Genomic DNA, 25,493 nt, shown 5'->3' with positions numbered 1-25,493 from the left:
GCCATACTGGAGAGCCAGGGCAGGAGCATCACCAATGTCCATAGGAGTTCCATTTCCTTCGCTATAAAATGTCTAGCATTATGCTGGTGGTCCTCAGGGCAATAGTTCATAGTCTAACATCCATATAGAGGCTGCTGTTGGGCCAGCTTGGGACTTAGTGGTTTCCATTACAACCATGTGGCTGTCTCAAATGTTCATCGGTCTAACACACCAAGCAGATCATACCTTCAATGTAATCTCTCCCCTGAGTGATGCAAGTTGTGGTCCGATGGTACTGTACCTGTGGTTGTAGTCTGATCAATATCTGGTGAAGTTTGGGTTGGTGGAGGTAATTCACATTAGAAGGGTGGTGTACCGGTTTGAATGGTCTGCCCCGGAGCCTGATCAATTCCCGGATGCTCCAGGGGATTTTACAGCTGAGAAAGCTTGAACATCCTGTCAAAGCCCTGATCTCACTGTGGAATGGGGAGTTGAAATCAGGGCCAAGCCACTCACCCATGAGACAAGGTGAGACAAGGCCTCAGGCATCAAGAGCCACAAGAGAAGCAGATCCAGTCTCCAAGCAATGCATTGCTTTCTTCTGTTGCTGTGGTGGCAGCAATGACTGCGACACGCAGCCAGGAAGCCAGACATTCTGCTTCCTTGGCAGCCCCCTGCTTGCTGCCTCCACAGAGGCCTCTCAGTGAATAGGAGGCACTAATGGCATTGATGGTCTCCTTGCACCCCTAGGGATGAAATATTGGGATCTCCCGGGCTCTGCACATGCCCAACGTGATCCAGAGAAGCGTCCTTGCCCATGATGGCCTTTGATTCCCACTGTTGGGTAAAGTTGGTTAGACCCCCCCCCAGGCTTGTTCCCAATGTAGATCTTCACTCCCCACCCCTTGTTCCTGAAGTAGATCTTCACTCACCCCTTCTTCCCTGGTGGTGGGGTTCCATTTTGTGGTTCACCTCAGGTGCCAAAAATCTTGGGCCAGCCCTAGTTGAGATACTCACCCCTGAGTATCTGCTCTGACGTTGTGGAGCACATTTGATTCCCTGCTATTCTGAGGAGCTGTGGGCTATGAAGACACATTGCAGCACACACACAGAGCTGGCCCACAGCTGAGGGTTCCATTAGAGGCTCATCTTCATTGCTGTGTTGGAGATGTTGAAAATGCTATGAACTAGGGACCTATGGACTTGCACCATCCCTGACCATTGGCTATGCTGGCCGGGGCTGATGGGAGCTGGAGTCAACAACGTCTAGAGTGTCAGGGTTCTCTCCCAAGAAGCATGGCAAAGGAAGTACAGTAGGGAGGGCCTCCTACCTTAGAAATCCAAGACTGCAACATAATGCAGAAGGAAAGAAGTGAGCACAGGAGAACGCAATTGCCACAGCTATAACAAATAATGAATAAGATCAAATTAATCTTATCCTAGAGTGGGATAATGTAGAGCAGGTTGATTTTAGTATTTTTGTTTTATTTCCTCCCTTATATTTCAAGGCCTGGTTTCTAGGCACACAAGCTGAAATCCTTGCCTGCATTCTCATTTTTCAGTTTTACTTCCATGCAAATATTTCCTGGTTGGATAGTGAGAGGCTGGCTGGGAGGGGCTTGCTCAGATGCAGCATAGGCAGATGACAGCAGTAGCTGCAGCAACAATCACTGAGCTAGTACCAGGCAGCATTTGCTGCAGTCAGCTGCCTGCCACTTTCTTCACATTCTGCAAGATTTCTCAGCGGCAAGCTTTGGGAGCTGCCTCTGCACAGGAGCTCATTTAAGGAGCAGCTGGCTAGAGAATTTAGCTATGTCAGCAGGGCCTCTTTCCTTTGCATCTGGACCCCTTCTGGCATTTTTAGTTCTGCATTGTTGATTTTTGGAGCCGATCTTGCGCTTGCTCTTTCTTTCATTCACCTTCAAATCTTTGCTGCATCACAAGCACTCATTATGCTGCACATCATACCACAGTCTGTTTCTTGCCTCTGCTAGGCAGTGGCAGCATGGATGGTGTTCTTGTGACGACCTCTGCTGATTCTATCAGTCCACTGCGGACAGGCATGCTGAGTAATCCTGCTGTAAATGGGCGAGGACACAGACACACGGAAAATTAACCATGGCTTTCTTCGAGACCACAACTATGTGACTGAAGGTAATGCAGATGCTGACATAATTTATCTTTTTGTTTTTGAATGCTAGTGCATTATAATCAAAACCTGTATTCACTTGTTTGGGTAAGTTATATATAATGAAAGCAAAATTTTTATGTTTAGCAGATGAAGAAGCCAAATCTCTCTGGTCTTGCTAAAATGCAAGGAAATTTTCCAGGTTCCTGTAAAAATCTGAAGTAAATGGAGCACTTGGATTAGCTTGTTGAGAGGAATGTGAGCAGCTGGAACTGCATGCCTAGGAGATAACTTGAGAGATCAATTAATATGATAGGCTGAGCTTCCATACATCTTTGGAAATATGTATTCTTTACCTTGCACCAGATCTCTTTTAAGTGAGCCCTTCCTTTTGAGTCTCTTCTGACTTTCTGTCTGGAATGTTATGTAAAAAGCTTGTTCCTGTAAATGTCACGGATGCTAAAATATTTATAGTGAACAAATATATTTTACAGGCAAGCAGGGCTTATATCCATAACAATGTATAGCTGCATAGCATAATACTGGAAATAAGGTTTTAAAAACGTCGGTCACGACTGAGCTACATGCCTATCAGTCACTGTGTGATCAGGTTGTGAACTTCCCAAGCATGTCGTTGTGGTTGTGTGTTGCATGTAGCCTGTTTCTGTAGCATCTTCCGTGTAGTATTTTCTCAGCTAGGATGGCAGCTTACATAAATTTAATCAACTGGGCCACGCTCGATTATTGATGATCTGCATTTTTCTAGAAGTATAAAGCAGCTTTATTACTGGAACTACAAAGACAATTTTGGGAGAAACCCCCATCACTTGCCTGAACTTAAGGAGCAATATAAAAATTAAGTCAAAACAGCCATTTCTACAAGCATTGACTCGAAGGCCGCCTGCTTTTATGTTCTGAATTGTTGTTTGAAGTCTTGCATCTGTGCGCTTTTTGTCCTATGCATGTCGATTTTTGTTTTATATTAAATATTATTTACACATATTATGCAATTAGGTGGTAAGGTCGCTCTTATTGGGTATGGAGGATGGCAAAAAATGTGCAATGTGACAACTGTGGTGTGCTCACTTTAGCCATGTAGGCTTGTACATGTGGACAGCTGTAGGTTAAATAGAGACTGAATTCTTTCAGGATCCAGAGTAGAATTTGGTGTCCTCAGTAATTACCACTGGAGAAAATAATTTGCTCAGTTATATCTTTATAGATTAAAAATATCTCATGCCCAGAAAATGGGTATTGTTAGAGCTCTTTTTCATTTTGCTGAGCATACTGCTGATTCATGCTTCCATGGTGGCTAATACTTGAGTTGCATTTATTTTTAAAGTTTAGTCACCTTCCTGCTAGAGTAGCCTTGAAGGAGAATGTAGAGCTGCCTTCCCCCACCATACTGTTCATAGAAATATTACTACAAATTAACTGTTATTTTCTCATGGCAAAACAGGTTCGAAGTGTCATATTACTTCCTATTTTATTTTAACACGAGGGGTGCCCTTCATGTGATAAAAGAGGGGATGGGTATGGTTCCCAGCAGCCACATCCCCCCCACTGCTGACGCACTCGCACACCATGTGACCATGTGTCAGGTGGCTTTACAACATGCACATATAGAAACCTTCCATGTGGAGGTGATCCTGGCCCAAGCAATTATTATTATTATTACCTCGCCCATCTGGCTGGGTTTTCCCAGCCACTCTGGGTGGCTTGCATCATATGCAAAATATTAGTATATATATATGTAGAATCTCTTCACACACATGCCACAGATGTGTGTTTGGGTGGGGGATCTGGCTGAAAGAGAAGTTAATTTGGGAATAATTTACGTGTCCCAAATTTTCTTCCTTTCATTTTGTGACCTCCACCTACTGTTTGGCTTGTTTGCCCCTTAAAGAGAACCTTAAATCTTCCTGAAATAAATAAATCGTGGTTCACATAAGTATTCTGTATGGAAAAGGAGGAAAAATAATGGAGGGCATCCACCATCAGACATCAGTCTTTGGCATCTCTGTTACCTCTTAGTTCTATCTGGAGCTGTAGATGAAAAGTGTACCTAGGTGATGAATATAGAGCAGCTGACTTAATTGGACTCTTAGGGCCAGTCTTGCCACAGGAGTGCTTTGGGAATTATTCCTGTTGAGACAAAACATGGAAAATGTTGCATCAGAAACTAAAGCATTGGGGTTGGGGGGGGGCTTTCCTGGGGGGGGGGACATAGATTCCTGCAGACTTTTCTTATTAGAATATTTATCAAATTTTAGGAATTAATGCTATGCCCAAACTTACTAGGGATTATTTTATTTATTTGATGTACTGCTCTTTGTTCAGAAATAATACTCCGAGAGGTCTAGCAAAGAAGTTTGAAGCGCTATCAAAGAAAAATCAATATGATAAAATAAAGCATTATAATTCAGTAAATAGCAATGCAGATTGAGAAATAACATAGAATGGTTCTAAAGTCTGGGCAATTAAGAAGTTATGCACCTAGTGCCAAAAGAATATCAGACAATGGTGCCATGTACAGCCAAAGCACTGGGAAAGGGGATAATTGTAGATAATGATTGAGGATATTTATGGAAACTTATTTCCCTGTAATTATGTACCTAACATATCCACTGAAGCCAAACGTGGGAATTTTTAAAAATGCTGAGTGATAAATGCCAACTTCACTCTAGATAACAGTGCCAGTACCAAAGCAGTGTTCCTCAACTTTTTCAAACAAGATGGCCCTGGTTTTCTTCACAAGGGTCTACTGACAGAACTGGAATGCATTGGAATTTTCCTCAGCAAGCCTCAAACTACAATGGATTAACAAAAGGTGGGGTGCTGCATATTAGTGTAGGTTGAGCAATGAAAAAATATCTGCCATTTAGGATTTGATTGTCATTTGTGGATGAGTCACAACTTCAGCAATAGTTCGGTGAAACTGATTATTTAGATAGGGTGGCCACATTAAAAAAAAATTAAACAAAAATCGCCTTACTTGCCATACGTCTGGGTTTTCCTGGACATTTTGCAGATTCAGCAAAAATCTGCCCGAATGCCATTTCGCAGCCCGATTCCCAGATTTATGGCAGCCCTAATTTAGATCCATTCCAATTTGGCTTTTACTCTGATTTTTGTTACCCCAGTGGACCATCGTTACCCTAGTAGATCACCTGACCAGGCAATAAGCAAAGGAGATTGAAGCCCTGTTGAGTGTCTGTTGTATCAACAGAATTCAGTATCATAACATAATATCCTTCTGGCTAGGATGGGACTTGAGGGAAGGCACTACTTTGTTGCTACCAAGTGGTGTTCAAGGTAGCTAGCAGCAGTAATACAAAGAAAAATACAAAATAAAATGAATCAAATCATGAAAACAAGGCAGGTTAATCACATCAATAAAATCAGTCAAACCGGTACAGACAGCAGCCAAACCAATGGCAGCATGATTCCAACAAATAAAAAAGAGACCCAAAGAACCTCTCCAAAACTGAGTGAATGGGTGATAAAAATGGCAAATGCAGCTCAGTGTAAGCAGGTGTAAAGTGAGGCATGCTGGCACAAAAAAACCCCTTAATTTCACATACATGCTCAGGCCAGGCCAGATCAGGTACGAGACCTTCGGGTCATAGCTTGATGAAGATGTGCAGCAGCTGTGATAAGGACAGATTCTATGCTAGGGATCATTAGGAAAGGAATGGAAAATATGTCTGTCAATGCCATGGCATTATACAAATCTATGGTGTGACTGCATTTGGAATACATGCAGGTCCCGCTAGGTGAACCTAATCTGTTCATGAGAAACAGTTCATAAGGTGAGTGTTTGTATAGTGAGCTGACAATTTCCATTCTTAATTGGGAAAATCCCAGTGCATTCCCAAACCCAGAATGGTTAACCCCCAAATGATTAAAAAAAGATTCTCTCCTTTCATTTTATTTTCAGCGACCACAGTTCCGTAGATTGCGCTCAGTCAGGGCGCTGAGCAACTTCTTGTGATCTGTATACATGCAGGTCCTGCTGTTCGGATATTTGAATCCGACATTCATTTAGTGACCTTAGAGTAAAGATCCTTTAGGTGCAGATAACTGAAAGTTCATATAACAAATGTTTGCATAGCTGGACCTTCATGTAATATGTATGGTTCACATCACCTCACATCAAAAAGGATTCCTCCTCACTACTATGAGCTGAATAAAGAGCAGGAAATCCACACTCGACTCCGAGTATATTTCAGGCAGAGTTGAAAAAGGTTTAGAAAAGGGCAACCCAAATGATCAAGGGAATGGAAGGAGGAAAGGTTGCAGCATTCTGGATGTTTTAGTTTGGAGAATAGGCAAGTAAGAGATGACATGATAGAAGTTTATAAAATTATGCATGGCGCCATAAAGGAAGTGGATAGAGAAAAGTTTGTTGGCTTTGAACAAGGATTGGACATTGGGGTGTGCTGATGTCATGAGAGCCCGCCCCGGGGCGTGCTGACATTGTGCAACATGCTCAATCGCAGGGGCAAGGTGGCACGTGTGATCCACTCAAACCAGATACAATATTAGGATAATTCCTAGTGTTGGGGCAGAGTAGTGTGCTTATGCAGGCCTACCATATTACTGGAGTTTCCAAGGTTCAGATAACAAGTACCATATATACCCGAGTATAAGCCGACGAGAATATAAGCCGAGGCACCTAATTTTAGCACAAAAAACTTGGAAAACCTATTGACTTGAGTATAAGCTGGTTCACCACACCACAATCCTGGTGGTGGCGGCAGCGGCGGAGGAAGAACAAGCAGCCCCAAAGGGCTGCTTTCGGGCTGCTCATTCCTCCGCCGTCGACAGCGGCAAAGGCACTCGTCCCTCCACTCGGGCCACTCGTCCCTCCGCTGCTGCCGCCACCCAAGGGGGCCAAGTATAAACCAAGGGGAGCTTTTTCAGCATACAAAATGTGCTGAAAAAGTCGGCTTATACCCAAGTATATACGGTGTTGAGTGCATGATGTTAAGCACTGCTTTTTTCTAGGAAAAAAGGTGCCAGTGTTTGCCATGATCCTCTCCACCCCCCTTTCTCTCTCTCTCTCTCTCTCCCGCCCCTCCCACTTTGCATGCCCCTCCCCTTCCTCAACCTTCCCCCCACCTTGCTCCACCTGCTGTTCACACCCACCCAGCATTCTGCCTTTTTCCTTTTTCCTTCTCCCTTCCCCTCCTTCCAGCCACACTGCCCATGCTCACCTCTATGGTTTGCCCCAGCCAAAGAATGGAAGGTGGTGGCACTAGCAGCACAAGATTTTTTTGGGGGGGGGGGAGGTGACAGTACTGTGTACCAATGAGCACCTCCAGGGAAAAAAAAGCCCTTAAGATTTCTGGCTGCTATCTTTCATTTCTTGCTAATAGTCAGAGATTATCCGTTGTTGTTTCCCGAATGACTGAAAATCCCTTTAGAAAATGCCACCTTACAACTAGTGGAAGGGTTTGCAGTGTGAATTAAAAGATAGAGAGTGGGGCATTTTAGAGCTTGGTTTTATCTGGACTGCAAGCAGTGGGGGTTTGGCTAAGGATCCCATGCACAAATGGGGAATCTGATGCAATTTTGCATCTGCTTTTGGAATGCATTTGCTTCTACTCTGGTGTGCTCAGCTATGACCCTACAATTACAAAGACCGAGTCAGCCTCTTCAAGTGCTGAATGCTGGGGGGGGGGCGGATCTTGTGGTGGATGCTGGGGCTCTATTCCTCCTCGGCCCCCTGGCTATTTCCCTCTGTTGGAAGACAGTCATGGGTGTGCCACACAACCTGCCCTGTGTCCCTAAGTTAACTTGCTGATCTCAAGTGTGGTGAAATTGAAATTATATTCAACTGTCAGATAGATCTGCATTTGTATTTAAATCTGGGAGGTGTGCCATCTTGTCCTTTGTTTTAGGCAGCAAAATGTCTTGGCTCAGCCCTGGCTCTGCTTGTGTATATGTAAGCAGTACAATCTCCAAATCTCTCACTATCAAATGAGACCTTATAGCATCAACCTAGACAGGTGGTGGCTCAAGGAAGTGTTAAGCAGTGAACTATATTGTTGAAATCACACCAGTTGCTACATCTGAAGGGTGAGGTCATTATCTTGTATAAAATGCTAATCTCTTTGTAATTGAAACTGGCAGATCAAAAGCATTGAATAATGCAAAACGAAAGAACACACAGTTCATGCAGAACACTTCCTGTTGCTCCACTGCAGGGGATTTTATCATCACCTACATCATTCTGAAAGGGAACACTTATGTTTTGTATCATAGTCATCTAGAATATTTTTCTTTGATAACCGGGTCTCCTTCAGAATGGATAAAGAAATTAGAGGAAGACAGACAAGTTGTCAATTCATTCTATGACTGTGAAATATGGTTGAATAATACTGAATATTTTATGGTAGAAAAATTAGAAATGACTGTCTTTTATTAAACTCATAAAAAGAAAATCCATCACTACTGGGTGTATCACATAACTTATTCCACGTCTCATCTTTCAAAAAAATTAAAATGAAAAAGGCAATTCACATAATATAAGTTATCAACGTACAAGGAACATAGCTGTCAATGTTTCCCATTTTTTAAGGGAAATTCCCTTATTCCGAATAGGATTCCTCGCAAGAAAAGGGAAAAGTTGACAGCTATGACAAGGAAACATCCTTCCTTAATGCCTGAGTGAGAGAAATAAGGTCGGTGTGTAAAATCAAGCTGTTGAGGCTGGGGAAGAAATTTGATTCAGCTGAGAGTTAAATTAAGCTGAATTTATCAAATTTGCAGTTTCCAAAACAACATGAGAAGTGAAACATAGCCGTTTTTGCACTTACAGTACCTGAATTTTGCAGTGCAGTTTTCCAACCAACCAGTATTTACAAAAAATCACAAATTAGGTAAACGTGTACATAAACTTGAATATATTAGTGTAAACAAGGTACAAATTGCATTATAAAGGTAGAAAACACTTGCAAAAATGTGTACATTAGTCAAAACTGCATTACAAAAATGTGTTCTTAGGAGAAATTCACTCTAAATTGCTGAAGGCATTTCATTAGCATTTTAAAAAATTAATAAATGGCTGCAGAAATAAGGAAAACTGAATTTAAGATTTGAAAAATGGGCAACAGAAATTGAGAACAGAAATTGACAGATCCTTCTATCCCTGTCTGGTAGTAAACCCAATTTAATTCATTGGGGCTTACTTCTGAGTAGACATGCAACTGTAGATGGTTTTTGAAACGCCATTAGCCACTGCATTTCATTTGTGTTTAGAATTCCGTAAGATTTTTTGCTGCGAAAGACTAACAGAGCTATCCATCTGGAACATCATTAACTTTGAAAGTTAATAAAGTTGTAAATAAAAAGTTGTAAATAAATAGTTAATAAAGTTGTAAATAAATAGTTGAGGGATATATGTGCATTGTACAATATATGTAAAAAATATGTTTATTTCCTCATCAGCAACGAACTGGAAGAAAGACTTGTACAAAATATACCAGTTGCAGTGAAACAGAAAATACTGGATGAAAGTGCAATTAATTAATTAAATTTCTATACTGCCCTTCATCTGAAGAACATGGCATGGTTAACAATATAAAGACATCTACAGGTGATACCTAACACCATGTAAGCTAGCCATGATACATCCAGGAACTTCCCCTAGGTGCTGGGGAGGCTGCACCACCAAGGGCAAATAACTCCACATATGGTGGGAATGCTCCAAAATTCAATCCTTCAGGATATCAGTTTTACAATAGATCTGCAAAATAACAAAACAGGTAATAGAAGCAACTCCAGAACTGGCCCTACTAAATATCTCCCAATACAATAACACACAGTCACATGACAAAGAACTCATTAGTCAGCTCCTGTGCTCTTTGGCAAAACATGCAGTACCAGTAAATAGAAGTGTGGAAATACGGGCTTTAAATCCTTAAAAGGTGCCCCTTTCAGTTAATTCCAAAGTATTCCACATTAAAATCTCCTTCCAAATTTCCTTCTTCCCCTAGCATAGAAGAAGAGCACACATTTGGTGAGTTATAAAATAGTTTACTTACAAACTCCCCAAATATCATATTCACACACTTTTCCATACAGCAAGGTTCTGCAGGCTGTAAAATGTAGCTTGGTTACAAGATGCTAAAAGTCCCTAAACTATTAGTATAGGAAAACGCTACTTTCATAGAATAGAATCATAGAATCATAGAGTTGGAAGAGACCACAAGGGCCATCGAGTCCAACCCCCTGCCAAGCAGGAAACACCATCAGAGCACTCCTGACATATGGTTGTCAAGCCTCTGCTTAAAGACCTCCAAAGAAGGAGACTCCACCACACTCCTTGGCAGCAAATTCCACTGTCAAACAGCTCTTACTGTCTGGAAGTTCTTCCTAATGTTTAGGTGGAATCTTCTTTCTTGTAGTTTGGATCCATTGCTCCGTGTCCGCTTCTCTGGAGCAGCCAAAAACAACCTTTCTCCCTCCTCTATGTGACATCCTTTTAGATTCCATTCTTGTCTGAAGCAAAAGTAACTGGCTGAAGTCATCTCCCCCTTCAGCCTGCCTGCTATATTTTTCACCACAGGAAGTTTCTGAATTGTGTTCAAGGGCAGTGAATTACAATACTCCAATCTGGATGTCACCAGAGTATGGAGTACATTGACCAAGTAATCGTCTAAGGGGCAATGGAGGCAGCAAACCAACCAGAGATGGAAATAGGCACTCCAGATGGCATTACCACTTGTTGCAAATAATCTGAAAACATATATTTTGTTTTTCGACTACACGGTTGCAACTCCTGGACCTATTCCCAAACTTCATACATTGTCCAGGTCTTCTGCAGACAGCCTTCATGCACACAAACTGTAGGCTGTGTCTGTGCAATCTGAGTAGAAGTGTGCACAGGCACCGTGAAGGAGCTCAGAACAACGGGTGGTGAATAATCATGCTTCATCTTCCACATATTGAAGATTGCCACTGTTAAGTTGTGGGTGAACATATCAGACGACACAGCGATTCTTCAAACAGCTCTTGTTTATTCAGAGACCAGAACTGAGCTGAAGGGCTCCTCAGTCAGCCTGCTTATATAGAGCTCCAGTACAACGTTACTGTAGCAACTTTCTAAAACTATCCAATCACTGAACGTCACTTTCAATCCTTCATTTGCATAACTATCTACAGTATCCCCCTGCTGGCCAAGGGTGAGAACTTCAGTACATAACAGCCACACTGCACAGGATTAGTAAAAACTCTGTGTAAGACAACCGAGTGCATAATTGATACCTAAGGCTCAATACACCCATGTGTCTATACCACCCTAACTGGTTCGCACTTCAGTATGCAAACTGCCCTCACTGAAGAATATTAATGTTTGAGGTGATTTGAAAGTTGCCTCTGTTATTTGAGCTTCTAAATGACATAGCATCACACCTTGTGATTCAGTTGCCAGCATATTGCCAGAAACTATCAGTACTGTATTATTTCTAGAAATCCTTGAGAGATACATGCAAACATGCAAGAGATAAACAAAAATGTGTGTAACAATAGGAATGATCAGACTTTGTTGCTTGAGGACAGCTTCTAGCTGTCTTGTATCATTTTTTTTTTTTACAGCACGGGTGGGAAACATTTTTCAATCTGAGGGCTGCATGCTCAGGGGGTGGGGTGGTAAGAGATAAGGTAAAGGTAAAGGTACCCCTGCCCGTACGGGCCAGTCTTGCCAGACTCTGGGGTTGTGCGCCCATCTCACTCAAGAGGCCAGGGGCCAGCGCTGTCCGAAGACGCTTCCTGGTCACGTGGCCAGCGTGACATCGCTGCTCTGGCGAGCCAGAGCCGCACACGGAAACGCCGTTTACCTTCCCGCTGGTAAGCGGTCCCTATTTATCTACTTGCACCCGGAGGTGCTTTCGAACTGCTAGGTTGGCAGGCGCTGGGACCGAACAACGGGAGCGCACCCCGCCGCGGGGATTCGAACCGCTGACCTTTCGATCGGCAAGCCATAGGCGCTGAGGCTTTAACCCACAGATAGGCAGGGGCAAAAGCCAGGGGATCAATGGATGTACAGCAGGCAACATTTCACCCATGCAAAAGTCAGAGGGTCACACCCACCCATTGTTCCCCATCTTTGTGCAGGCAAGGAAGAGGCATTGAAAGACACAGTCCAAATTGGGGGGGGGGGAGGAAATCTAAGGAGGGTGTGGAGCAGGACTGGCGAAGGGTGTGGCTTGGGCAGGGGGGTTGTGGCCTAGAAAGGCCTGGAGGGTTGAATTCAGCCCCTGGACTAAGGTTCCCCACCCCTGATTTGCAGGCTTAAACATAGCATACGATATTAAATGTTGAAATAAAACAGAGGATGTTGATTACAAGAGCTGAACATTCTCATTGGGATCATGGAGAATCACTTTGGACTTCTGATGGAATAATTTATAGTGCGATACACAAGGCATTTTAGATTAATTTGTACTTAGACTGTTACAGGGAAATTATAATTGGAAGATTTCCCATAGACCTAAGTGCACTTTTGCACGATCTTTGAAGACTTTCAGAAGCAACACTTCAACCATTTATTTTGTTGAGGGCGGAACTGACAACATTGTGGGAGAGGGCTAGGAATACATCAATTAGTTGGCAGAGCAATCCTACCAGGGGGTTGTGAGAGCACCAGCATCAGGCAATGCAAACCCTTGCCAGGCGCAAGGTGGAAGAAAAGGAGGAATGGCATTTCCCCTTATTTTATTTCTTTCTGGGGGCAGATCATACCACACACTTAAAGCACACAACTTCTGCCAAAGAATTCTGGGAATTGTAGTTCTCCCCCACAGAGCTACAATTCAGTATCCTTAACAAACTACAGTCCCCAGGATTATATGGGGGGGGGGAGTCATGTACTATCAATGTGTATTACACGTGCTTTAAATGTTTAGTGTGGAACTGCCCTGTTGTTGTTTTCTTTAGGAATGTCTCTCTCCCACGGATTCCAAAATATATATGCCATATCCTGGGCTTGTATATATTTGCCCCGGTTTTGAGAGTGTGCTGGGTTGAGTGGGGAGGTTTTGGATCCTTCAGATTCAAACCTTCCCCCAATACGCTTCCTGAGACGCTCAGCTTTTGTTTCTATTGATGTCAGAGCTCTGGTGTTAGTGAGGCAAGGGCCACTGAGGTTTCTGAGGCAGTGGGGAGAGACCCTACACAGTCAGATCACCCTCTCAGAGAGGCAGGTCTTGAGCATTCAATGACCCCTGGGACACTCTTCCAGGCACCATAGGAATGCGGTCTATAAAATATTAAATAATCAAGGCAAGCTCATGAGTTGTCTCATCCTCTTTTAAAGCCAGGGGCCACCACATCCTGTGGCGGTGAATTTTATGTAATGTATAATTGACTTACAAGATCCACTGCCATAGCCACAGGATGTGCTGATAGCCTCTAGGTTAGAAGACTTGAAAGGGAGATTATTAAAGAGGCGTGTCATTGGCAGTGGTGTTAAAAGGCTGAACAGCACATGCTAGAAACAGAGAACAGGGCAGGGCATTTGTTTTCCCTCCCTTTTGTGTAGGCAGCTCTCTTGGATAAAGGCGGCCAGACAAGGTGGTGCCCCTGTCTGATCCACCAGAACTCTTTTGATGTAAAAACCACACATTTAAAGGCCTCAAGTAGAACCTGGGACCAGAAAACTTGGGTTTTATCTCCTTAGAGCAAGCATGGCCAAACCTGGCCCTCCAGATGTTTTGGGATTACAACTCCCATCATCCCTGACTACTGGTCCTGTTAGCTAGGGATGATGGGAGTTGTAGTCCCAAAACATCTGGAGGGCCTAGTTTGGCCATGCCTGCCTTAGAGTATGCCCTGCATCTCCTCATTACAGGAGAGTCAGTATCAAAAACAAGTAAGTCACGCTAGCAAACATGGCACATTAATGGGTCAAATCTGCTTTCTGAAAAGGCAAGTCACAGCTGAGGTTCATGTAGAAATGTGAGGATTAAGCTGGTCATATTTGTTCTTTGTTCTTAGAAAACCATATATATACATGAGGATATATATATATCCTCATCAAAAGATTTTACTGGAAGAGTTCATCCCATAAGAAATATTTTAGGGAAGGGGAAAGGCACAAAATGCTACTTTCCTTATTGCAAACAGTTTTCCCCAACACATCCTTTGCAAACACATGTTACAAACTCAATTCATTAAAATAATGGTGTTTGCAAATATTTTGCCTAAATATTGTTAAAAAAACAAAGAGCAGTGCATATGAAGTTAAGGGCTCTTCATCGTTGTTTCTAATGAAGACGGGGCTAGAGAATTTTGTTTGTTTTCTTTTTCTGCACATGTAACCTGACAGGTGCTGAACTGGCAGCACTGGAAATTGAAGTCCTCTATTTCTCCACAGGACTGGCTTAGCATGGGCGGCGGCAGCCATGCAACCTTCCCCACACTGCCATGCCAATGTGTCTGAACCCTCTTCTGAAGAGAGCACCTCTGGAGGTGAGTGGGAAGGTCAGTCTCTATGTCTGTCCAGTCAGTGGCCTCATGAAGCTGCCCAATGTGTTAGTATTCCGTGGACACTCATCCACTTGGATGAGAGGAGGGCTGGCCCTCCCATGAGGCAAGGTGAGGTGACCACCTCGGGCAGCAGGATCCACAGAGGCAGCAGATCTGGCCTCCGAGGAATGCATCACACGTAGAAGATCTTTATTCCCTGCTTGCTCCCAATGTAGAGCTCCGCTCCTCCCTTCTTCCCTGGCAGGGGGAGAGCGCCATTTTGTGATTCGCCTCAGATGCCAAAATGTCTTGGGCTGGCCCTGTACTGTGTGAGCGACGTAATGGGCTTGGCTTATGGTGACAGTATAAAGCCTTTTGCTGCTGGGCTACAAATCGTGGGGGAAGAACAATATTAATTGACACTTATTGTATGGGCTGCACAAGAGTTGCACTCACTCTCTGAGTGCAGCTTGCTTGCAGCTAGCCTGGGCTTTAGTCTCCTCACTATTTGCATTATAGCTGCCAGTAAGTGATGTTGGGCAAATTCCAAATTCCATTATTGTGCATATATGCTCAATAGTGCTAACTAAGCATCTCTTCTGAGGAAGAACCTGCGGGTTTGCATAAATCCTCAAGGCTGGATCACTGCAATGTGCTCTATGTGGAGCTACCCTGGAGGTTCGTCTAGCGTCTGTAGCGAGTGCAGAACATGGTGCCTAGGTTACCTGGAAGGGGGAACAAACTACTCAGTGGCGTAGGAAGGGGGGTGCGGTGGGTGCAGGCTGCCCCTGGTGTCATCACTGAGGGGGTGACAAAATGGCAAAAATATGTGTTTTTGGGGAAAAACCTCCCACCCCCACCTACAGGAGCCCTCTCCCCTCAAGTAATTTCCAGAAGCATTGCTTACTCCAACTTTGCAGGCAGAGCATAGCCTTTATGGCTAGTAGCCTTCGACAGCCCTCTCCTACATGAATCTGCCTAATCCAGAGGCATAGCTAGGTGAGGCGGGGGGCACTGGGTGCCACACCGTGGGGCCTGCAAGCTCTGCACTGCTTTTTCGAGCAGCACAGAGCTTGCATCTGCCCACCGCCTCAGCCACCCTACAGCTGAGGGAGAGGTTATGGACAGGCTCCATGCAGCCCTGCCTTGGCTTGCCCCACCCCCATGGGCAACTTGCCCCGCCCCATGGGTGGCTCGCTCCGCCCCCAGCTGCAGGGTGGACGCTCCGCCCCAGGCACCCATGCAGCTAGCTACGCTGCTGAAACTACTCACAGCATACAGCGTCTTACTTGGGGACTTACACTGGCTGCCAATACGCTACTGGTCAGGTGTCAGGTCAGGTTTAAGCTATTGGTACTATCCCATAAAGTCCCATTCAGCTTAGGACCAGGTTACATGAGGGACTGCCTTATCTATTATATACCCAGCAAATCACAGCAGCCCCTGGGAGATTTTTCTCCTAATAGTTCCAAAGAGATCAGAATCCTCCATAGTATCTTGGAGCAGGGCTTTTGATGTGGCTGCCCATTCTGTGAAACAGCATCCCTGTCGAGATACAACAGGGGCCCACTCTCTGCATTTTTGGAAAACATCTGAATTCATTTTTGTTCCCAGTGATATTTCCCAACTGGATGAATAGGTCTCTGGCATGAGTGTCACATTTTTTTCTTTCTAAAATTCATTTGCTGTTATTTTCTGTGCTGGTTTTTAACTGATTTTATCATATTGCATATGTCACCTTGAGACATATATGTGGAAGGTGATTAATTAACATTTAATAAGTTGTCTATATGCACTGTACACAATTATGTTTACTCATGTTAATCTTTCCTTGAGCGCATTGGTGTTCAAGGTCTTTGGTATTATGAGGTGACAGTCTTCTGCGGATGGGAGCTGTAGTCCAGATATCTGGGGGGCATCTTGGAAACTCCGTTTGCTTTAAACAAATCACTTTGTCAAGGGTAGGTTTTTGTTCCTTAAGCATGGGCAGCATACATGGTGCCTACCAGGGTGCTTTGGACTGCAGCTCCCACCCACCCTAGCTAGCCAATAGTCAGGACTGATGAGAGTTTTAGTCCACAGCGGCACTACAGCACTTGCCCCTTTCATAAAAGATAGCCGTAGGTGTGCCGTCTTTCGTGGGTGGAGGTCACCGTTCCAAGGCTGGCCTGTGAGGGAGCTAAGGCAGTCCAACAAGGAGATATGGCTTAAACAACTTGGAATCCCTTGTTTTCGTAGGCAAGGAAGATACCCACCCTGAATTCTGATGGTACAGCCTGTAGTAAGTTCCTTTCAAGTTTCCGTTAGGCTCCCTGTGTCCACTGAGTGTTGCACAGACTGAAAGTCGTCTTCTTGGTTTTGGCTGCTTTCATGTATTGTGTAATGCACCATGTTTCCCTTCCTTATTCTAAGTGTGTGCAGTCTTCAGATTATGGCAAGTAACTCAGCATTAATGTAATCTATTATACCGAGCAATGATAGTGGTTGCAAAGTGGCAATATACCAAGTGCATAATGATTGCTTGCAGATCCTGTATACTTCCGTAAGGGCTCAATAAATCTTAGCAGACACGACTGATGCAAAAACAAAGCACACAAAAAAGAGTTCGGCTAATACCAGCATTTAGCATTTGCTGCTTTGATATCTCTTGCATTAGAGATCTACCCAGGAGTCTTGGAAATTAATCATGTTGTGTAAAGAAGCCATCACACTCTTGACATAGATTCTGTAGTGATGAACATCTGTAATGCAGGAAGTATGGGTATTATTAGTTTATTTGGGTGGTTGAATAGCTCTGATAAATCTGTGTGCACACTAGTTTTCAAAAGGCAAGTGTGCTTTTGTGAGCGTGAAAGAGAGGTGACTTGTTGGGTGCATTTTGTTTCAGCTTCTCCGAGAATAACCCCGAGCTAATTGAAGTGATGCTATAATGTCTTGTCAGGCTATAAAACCTGAAAAGTTATGATTGGGCAGGCATACATAGAAGGTTGGATTTTGTCTTGGAGACTTGTGATCCTCAGTGAGAAATAATAATAATAATAATAATAATAATAATAATAATAATAATAATTCATTATTTATACCCCACCCATCTGGCTGAGTTTCCCCAGCCACTCTGGGCGGCTCCCAAGCAAGTATTAAAAACAATACAGCATTAAATATTAAAAACTTCCCTGAACAGGGCTGCCTTCAGATGTCTTTTAAAGATAGGATAGCTACTTATTTTCTTCACATCTGAAGGGAGGGTGTTCCACAGGGTGGGCACCACTACCGAGAAGGCCCTCTGTCTGGTTCCCTGTAACCTCACTTCTCGCAATGAGGGAACTGCCAGAAGGCCCTCGGCGCTGGATCTCACTGTCCGGGCTGAACGATGGGGGTGGAGACGCTCCTTCAGGTATACAGGACCGAGGCCGTTTAGGGCTTTAAAGGTCAGCACCAACACTTTGAATTGTGCTCGGAAACGTACTGGGAGCCAATGCAGATCTCTCAGAACCAGTGTTATGTGGTCCTGGCGGCTGCTCCAAGTCAACATGGTGGGCAGTTAGCTCAGTTCCTTTTTGTTCCTTCGGACAAATTAAAGTCTTGTTCAGTTCTAGTGATTCGTCTCAAAAAGGGTGTTGCAGAGTTGGACAAGTTTCGAAACAGAGCAACCCAATTGATCAAAGGGATGGAGCAGCTTCCTTATGATGGATGGTTACAACATTTTGGGCTTTTTAGTTTAGACAGAAGAGTAAGAGACAAAATGACAGAAGTGTATAAAATCATGCTTGGTGGGGAGGAAGTGGAGAGAGAACAGTTTTTCACTCTCTCTCACGATGCTAGAACCGAGGCACGTCCAGTGAAGCTGAATGTTGGAAGATTCAAGATGAAAAAAGAAAGTACCTTTTAACGCAACACATAGTTAAATTATAGAATTAGCTCCCGCAAGAGGCAGGGAAGGCCACCAACTCAGATGTCTTTAAAAGCAACACATTCATGGAAGACAAGACTACTGAGGGCTGCTAGCCACAAGGGCTGTGTTGGAGGCAGCAGTGCTTCAGAGTACCAGCTGTTGGAAACAGGAGAGAGTGTGCTGAGGTCCTCTTCATGGGCTTCTCATAGGCACCTGCCTGGCCACTGTGAGAAGATGATGTTGGACTAGATGGGTCACTGGCCTGATCCAGCAGGGTCTTCTCGTGTTCTTAAGCTACAGTCCAACCATACAGAAGTCAGAATTCCCAATTTTTCTATCAAGAGAAGGAAGATGTATTGTTTCAGTGAAGAGGCTGATTTCAACAAAACAAAAGCCCCAAACCTGGATTTGGGCATCCAAGGATTCTTTATTTTTAGACCTATTTTCCCCTTAACTAACCAAATTCCGATAATTTGCAAGCTGGGCCACCTCACTGAGGGAGCAGCGGGTCCTGGGGCATCTAGGTGCTGCGTTGCGGACCCTGGTTCTATGATATTCAAGCTAGATATTAAAAAAAGAAATTGAATGAATTTATTATTTCATAGACCAGTTCCAGCTCACATACAAAATCAGGGGAGTCATGAAACACAACAGGGATACATTTAAATTAGCAGAAATTAAAGAAGAAATTACATACATGCTTCTGTGGAATCCATGGACATAACCACAGGTTTACCTGGCATACTTTTCAGGCTATAAAAAAAAACACCACAGGACCCAAAACCAATAGCTAAGCCATTATCCTTCAATTCTAATACTGACTTTTTTGTATAATCTCATTGGCATCAGTCACTGCTGGCTTTGGTGCAATAAAGCTGTGATTCAGGCATGTGGTAGCTGGGCCGCTGATTGGTTGCTATGGCAGTGTGCCTGTTCAGACTAACCAGCCTCCTCATTCATTTTCACTTGAGAAACACAAAATACTTGTGTGCGGCATATCACTTTTTGGTACTGAAATAAAAGCATCAGCCCATTACTTTGGGAATCAGAATGATGTTAACTGAAAAAGAATCGATGTGGCTATAGTACAAGTAAAACGGGGCACCTGTCTTGCAGAACCTAGTAGTTTATTTTTCAAAATATTTACTTTATGTATTCTTGTATAAATTTTATGAAACAAACAAACAAATCACAGCTCTAACTTCACATATTGGCTAAAAACACTGAAAGGCAGGAGGAGTCAGTCTGAGGTATCTCCCAGAAATTGCTTAGAAGCTGGCCTGTGCATTATGCTTCATAACTTTCTTTCAAGAAGGGCTCGAGATACGTTTTTTAAAAAGAGAAAAGCTCAGAATCTGGAGCACCTGCTGGCATAGGCCTGGGAAGAATTGCTGCAATAGCGCTGTCATAAATTCAGCCCCAGTAGTTACCACTCCAAGTACTCTGAGCCAGGGTCCTGTGGCCATCAGGTGTCTGAAAGCATTTGAAGCAGAGCTGGAAAGATGGAGAAAATTATGACTTGAACACCTTGTATATTGATCAGAACCTGGACCAGGAGGGTGAAATCTCCTATATTTCACATAAGTTTCAGTACTTATGGTATACAGGCTAGTCCATTTAAGAAGTAGACTGTGGATGACTACCATCAGTGTAACTGGGATACATTGATTTGAAAATTTAACAGTCTTTATAATTTCATATCCAGTGTGACACTATCGTTCTTCTCTTCCTGTTCTTTAGCATCTTTTCCAAAGGTTACAGTGATGGTATGATGTTGTCATTAATCTTATTGCCATCCAAGTTGCCAGGGTCTCATGTGACTGTTACTGAGAGTCAACAGTCGTTTCCACAGGCCCACACAAAGGTGGTCGAGCATGGAATCTGTCATCCATGGGTGTCCATCATGGCTGCTCTCTTGCTGCCTGAAGTTTGCTGTAGCTGGTAGTTTGGCAGGCCTAGCACAGTCCAGATTAGCAAAAGTGACTGTTTGTAGCATCGGGAACACATATTTTGAGAATGTTTATTATTTATTTTACTGATACCATTGGCCTGTAAAGTGCTGAACAATAGTAATAAAATACTTCACTAATCCATAAAAGCAGCCCCTTTATTGTCCAGTAATCCAGAAAATAAATAGCCTAGGATGACATTTATGCCATTGCTATACAAGCAGAGAAAGATCTTGCCTTAACGCTTCTTTCCAAGCTGGAACTCATACTATGCTAAAATTCAAGGATCATCTTTTCAAATTAATGGTAGTGGTGCTCATGGAAATAGTGCTCAATTGGAAGGATGTGCGCAATCTTTCTACCCACAGGTGTTGCTCCTGAATATGGCCACTAGCATTTGATAAAAAATTGACTAAGCAATGTAAGAAGGCATGGAGTGAAATCCAAAGATGTAGGTTTCAGGACACTTGGTTTCAGTTTATTAGTTATGTCAACTTTAGTGATCATTGTCCTGGCTCTCAGTGTCCTCTTTGAAGAAGATACCCTTCTTCAATACGATCTCTTTAATGGTTTACAGTATAAGTATTTTGCTGTGCTTGAGAATGATTATGTTTATTTCTTTGTGCAGGACACAGGTAGTTTGAAGTTTTGTTGTTCAGAGTTGGAAAAATTAATAAACAGTATTTTAATAAATGCAAAGTAGCTGTGTTTGATGTTTTTGCCATTATTCCACTGCTCATTTTATGTGTACATATTTCTTTAATATTGAAATAATGATCGTATGAATTTAGATGTGCTAATTAGCTTTCGGTGATGTCGTGTCAGCATCTGGGTCCAAGCTGTTTTATAACCATCATCTCTTAATGCGCTTCATCAGAAGTTCACCTCCTCTTGATCCAATTACTCTCAAGGATCATTGGGGGTTGTGCCAATGGGTGTCAGAAGCGATAAAGAATAATGAAAGTGGCTGTGCAATTAAGTGAATGTGGAATACTATTCAGATAATTAAATTCAGAATAATTTGCACTGTTCTTGTGTTGTATAGCATATAAAGTATTCTCCATCAGTTACAAATACAGTAGATTAAAAATTATTCCCCTATAGCTAGAGTATTCATAGCAAGTGAGTGAAAATATTTGACCTTTTTAGTGCTCTGAATAGTCAGGGAGCTTGATATGGAGGAGTATTTTGGTGGTTTAGTTCCTGTTACCATTTAGTGGCCTGTATTTAATGAACTGGTTTCTAGATGGGTGACATCTGGCTTCTCAGCAGCACAAGTCAAAAGGATGTCAGTGTTTTAGAAAACAACAAGCTAAACATGAATCAGCTGTGTGATCTGGTGGCTTAAAAGGTTCAAGCAATTCTAGGCTCCATTAACAGAATTACAGATCATAGTAAGTACCACTCTATTCTGCTTTGGTCAGACCTCACCTAGAATATTGTGCCTCCTTCTGGGCACCGTAGTTTAAGAAGGATATGATGCAAACTGGAATGTGTCCAAATATGGCAAGGTCCTATAAAAAGAGGCTGAAAGAACTGAATATACTGTATTTAGAATGAAGGAGGTCTCTTTGGTGCCTGCTAATGCAGAGGTTTAACCCCAGAGGCATACTCCATTGACTCTCAAGATAGATGCCAACAATTAAGAGGTAATAGGATAGGTAAAGGTAAAGGGACCCCTGATCATTAGGTCCAGTCATGACTGACTCTGGGGTTGCGGCTCTCATCTCGCTTTATTGGCCGAGGGAGCCGGCGTACAGCTTCCGGGTCATGTGGCCAGCATGACTAAGCCGCTTCTGGCGAACCAGAGCAGCGCACGGAAACACCGTTTACCTTTCCGCCAGAGCGGTACCTATTTATCTACTTGCACTTTGATGTGCTTTCAAACTGCTAGGTTGGCAGGAGCAGGGACTGAGCAACGGGAGCTCACCCCGTTGCGGGGATTCGAACCACCGACCTTCTGATCAGCAAGTCCTAGGCTCTGTGGTTTAACCCACAGCGCCACCAGTGTGGTTTAAGCCACAGCGCCATCCTATCCCTAATAGGATAGCCATCTTCAAATACTTGACATACTACAGATACATAGAGGATGAAGCAAATATGTTATCTGTTGCTCCAGAGGATATCACTTGAACCAATGGATTAAATGACAAAAAGCATTACTTCCTGACAGAACTCCATGAAGAGCTGCATGACAGTGTGAGCTGTTCAAAATGGAACAGATGATTGAAAGGTGCTGGGCTTTTCTTCACTAGAGGTTTTTACATAAAGGTCAAATAGCCATCAATCAGGCGTGCTGTTGGGGATTTCCTGCATTGGCAGGGGGTTGGATTAGATGGCATTTGAGGTACCCACCAGGTCTGTAATTCTGTGACTTAAAATGCTAAAGTTCTCTTGTGGTGGAATGAAGGTGGGGCTCAGGAAAAGAAAGAAAAAACCCCAAGTAACTCATTGTGAAATATTCGGTATTTTGGATGGGCGTTTTTTTCTGTAATTTGGTTTTTCTACTTTTTCTTTCACAGCTGACATTATTTCAACTGTTGAGTTCAACCACACAGGAGAGTTGCTGGCAACAGGGGATAAAGGAGGTCGAGTTGTTATATTCCAAAGGGAGCCAGAGGTATGCATTTTTAAAAAGGTGTTCTGATTGTTGAAGGAATGTTTCTTACTCCAGTATTCAACAGCAAATAACCCCACCCTCTGTTTGACCATACTGTTAGCTTCCATGTCCTGATCCACAAGCCCTGTGTGCACACATACAAAATGTTGATACAGTATTCTCCAAAGCTACTCTAGCTCTGGACGCCTGCCCAGGGTGTTTATTGTGGCATTGGTGCGCTTTGCTTTTGCAAGTTCTTTTTTGCAGCATCTTCACGATGTCACTGGCAGCAAAATGCCAGCTCATCTGTGCACGCGTACACACACACATATCTACGAAAATCTGATCTCTACAAAAACCCTCTTTGCCAAGCACCTGTTTGCAAATTAATCTGCTGACTGCAAGTACCCTGTGAATATTTTTTTAAAACATCATGATGCACAAGCTGCTATTCCCCTGTTGTTTGCAGGACAATAGATGTGACTGTTCTGGGCTTATTTTAATTGCACACTGGCTATTTTTGTCGTGCTTGAATGCACGCTTGATAATGTAATGGTTACATGTAAAGGTTCTTATTTGTGGTTCAAATCGAAACTTTCCGAAAAGATTGTTTGCGATTGTTGGAAAGAAAAACTATGTTAAGCCCTAGGTTTAGAAACAGTGAAGCTAAGGCTTGGAAGGGATTGGTGCCTTGTATTTTTAAATTTTGGTTTGTCCTCTCAAAGTTAGATAATATTGGCTTTTCCAGTAGCAGTAATTCTCCCTGGTGCTGCTAGGTGATGCTGCAAGGCAACATTCAGAATGGTGGAAAGAGGAATTTTCTCCTTCTCTTGTAGAAGCTTTGTGCAAATAAATTGATTTGCAATAGGTTGAGAACAGACGAGAGAGTGGGTGTTATTCAACTAAGTTTTACTCAGAATACACATAACTTAGTCATGCTCATTGATTTCAGTGGGTTTGCTTTGAGTACAGCATAGCTGAATGCCAACCTGTACTTTTCCACATAACAAATTACCGTATTTTTTGCTCTATAAGACTCATTTTTTCCCTCCTAAAAAGTAAGGAGAAATGTGTGTGCGTCTTATGGAGCGAATGCAGGCTGCACAGCTATCCCAGAAGCCAGAACAGCAAGAGGGATTGCTGCTTTCACTGCTCAGCGATCCCTCTTGCTGTTCTGACTTCTGAGATTCAGAATATTTTTTTTCTTGTTTTCTTCCTCCAAAAACTAGGTGCGTCTTGTGGTCTGGTGCGTCTTATAGAGCGAAAAATACGGTACCTTGCAGAATGCACCACCACAAGGGCAGGTGGTCACTAGTTTAGATTAAAAAGAAATTATTATATAACGTCATGGAGGGCAGATCTAGCAGTGGCTATCAGCTATCAGAACTAAATGGAAATCCTGCGTTCTGAAAGCAGATGCCCAGCGAAAGCCATGGCCCGACCTGTTGCTGTAATGGTAAGTATATAGGCTCCCTTCCTTCTTGGTTGCTGTTGGACATATGGTTCATTTGGATCAAGTCAACTGGAAAGATCAGATAAGCTCTGAGGTCAACAGTTCATTTTTTGTTTGTCCTATGTTCTTCACAGAGTAAAAATGAGCCTTATAGCCAAGGTGAATACAATGTTTACAGCACCTTCCAGAGTCATGAACCAGAGTTTGACTATCTGAAGAGTTTGGAAATAGAGGAAAAAATAAACAAGATAAAGTGGTTGCCGCAACAGAATGCAGCCCACTCTCTTCTGTCCACAAATGGTAAGACAGCAGGAACAATACAGGATTCAGTTTTTCCTTGCTTCTGGCAGATGGGCTTGAGCTGAAAATTTGATGAATTAATTTTAAATATACATTTTTAGTGTAAAAAAGAACCTTGGAAATGGCAGCAGGTTATGATGTGTCTTCACTTTATGGGAGTAAAGGTGGGCACAGGGGCGTACGAAGTGGGGGGGTGTCACCCCAGGTGCTACTCTGGGGGGGGTGACAAGATGGCCCCTGCATCCCCCCCCCCAGCTGTAGAGCAGCTGAGGGCGAGCAGTCAGTATGAGTGCCGCTCTCATGCATCATCAGTATGGGCTGCCTCTGGCACAGCGTCCATACGTGATGCCGCATGTGTGCACTCCATACGGAATGCCGCTCACATGGCAGCCCATATGGTCACCGTGCAAGCGGCAGCCTGTATGGCAGGAGTGTGCACGCGTGGCAGCCCATACAGTCGCTGCACATGCGCAGTCTGTACGGACGTCATGCGTGCATCACCAGGCGGTTCGCTCTGCCCCGGGTGCCAGAGAGGGTTCCTCCGCCACTGGCTGGGCAGCCCTCATGTATCTGTGGAGCCATCTTTCCCCCATACTGTTAGGCCCCCTATAATGTTCCACCTTGATGCACACTTATCAACATAACATGACATAAAAATCATGGGTTATTTAAGCCCAGGATGAGGAACCTCATCCTGTATAGCATCTAGATCAAGGGAA

At 43.4% G+C, this 25,493-nt stretch overlaps 1 protein-coding gene across 4 annotated transcripts in view; it reads left to right on the top strand.

The window, feature by feature from the left end:
- The first annotated feature begins 1,208 nt into the window (after positions 1 to 1,208).
- The window catches only part of PPP2R2C (protein phosphatase 2 regulatory subunit Bgamma), a 43,350-nt gene continuing 19,065 nt past the window's right edge, over positions 1,209 to 25,493 (top strand). Inside the window, exons 1-4 of one of the 4 annotated variants that reach the window (XM_081925708.1) lie at positions 1,209 to 2,133; positions 14,501 to 14,584; positions 22,945 to 23,042; positions 24,609 to 24,774. In XM_081925708.1, the coding sequence (XP_081781834.1) occupies positions 2,064 to 2,133; positions 14,501 to 14,584; positions 22,945 to 23,042; positions 24,609 to 24,774 (418 nt within the window). In that variant the 5' untranslated portion in view covers positions 1,209 to 2,063. Of the gene's footprint in view, positions 2,134 to 14,489; positions 14,597 to 22,944; positions 23,043 to 24,608; positions 24,775 to 25,493 lie in introns of all 4 variants that reach the window. The other 3 variants (XM_081925705.1, XM_081925707.1, XM_081925706.1) reach the window with 3 other exon arrangements.

The sequence above is a fragment of the Podarcis melisellensis genome (genome assembly GCF_964234715.1).
Source record: "Podarcis melisellensis genome assembly, chromosome: 9".
NCBI classification, from domain to species: Eukaryota; Metazoa; Chordata; class Lepidosauria; order Squamata; family Lacertidae; genus Podarcis; species Podarcis melisellensis.
This window is presented reverse-complemented; position numbering and strand designations above follow the sequence as displayed.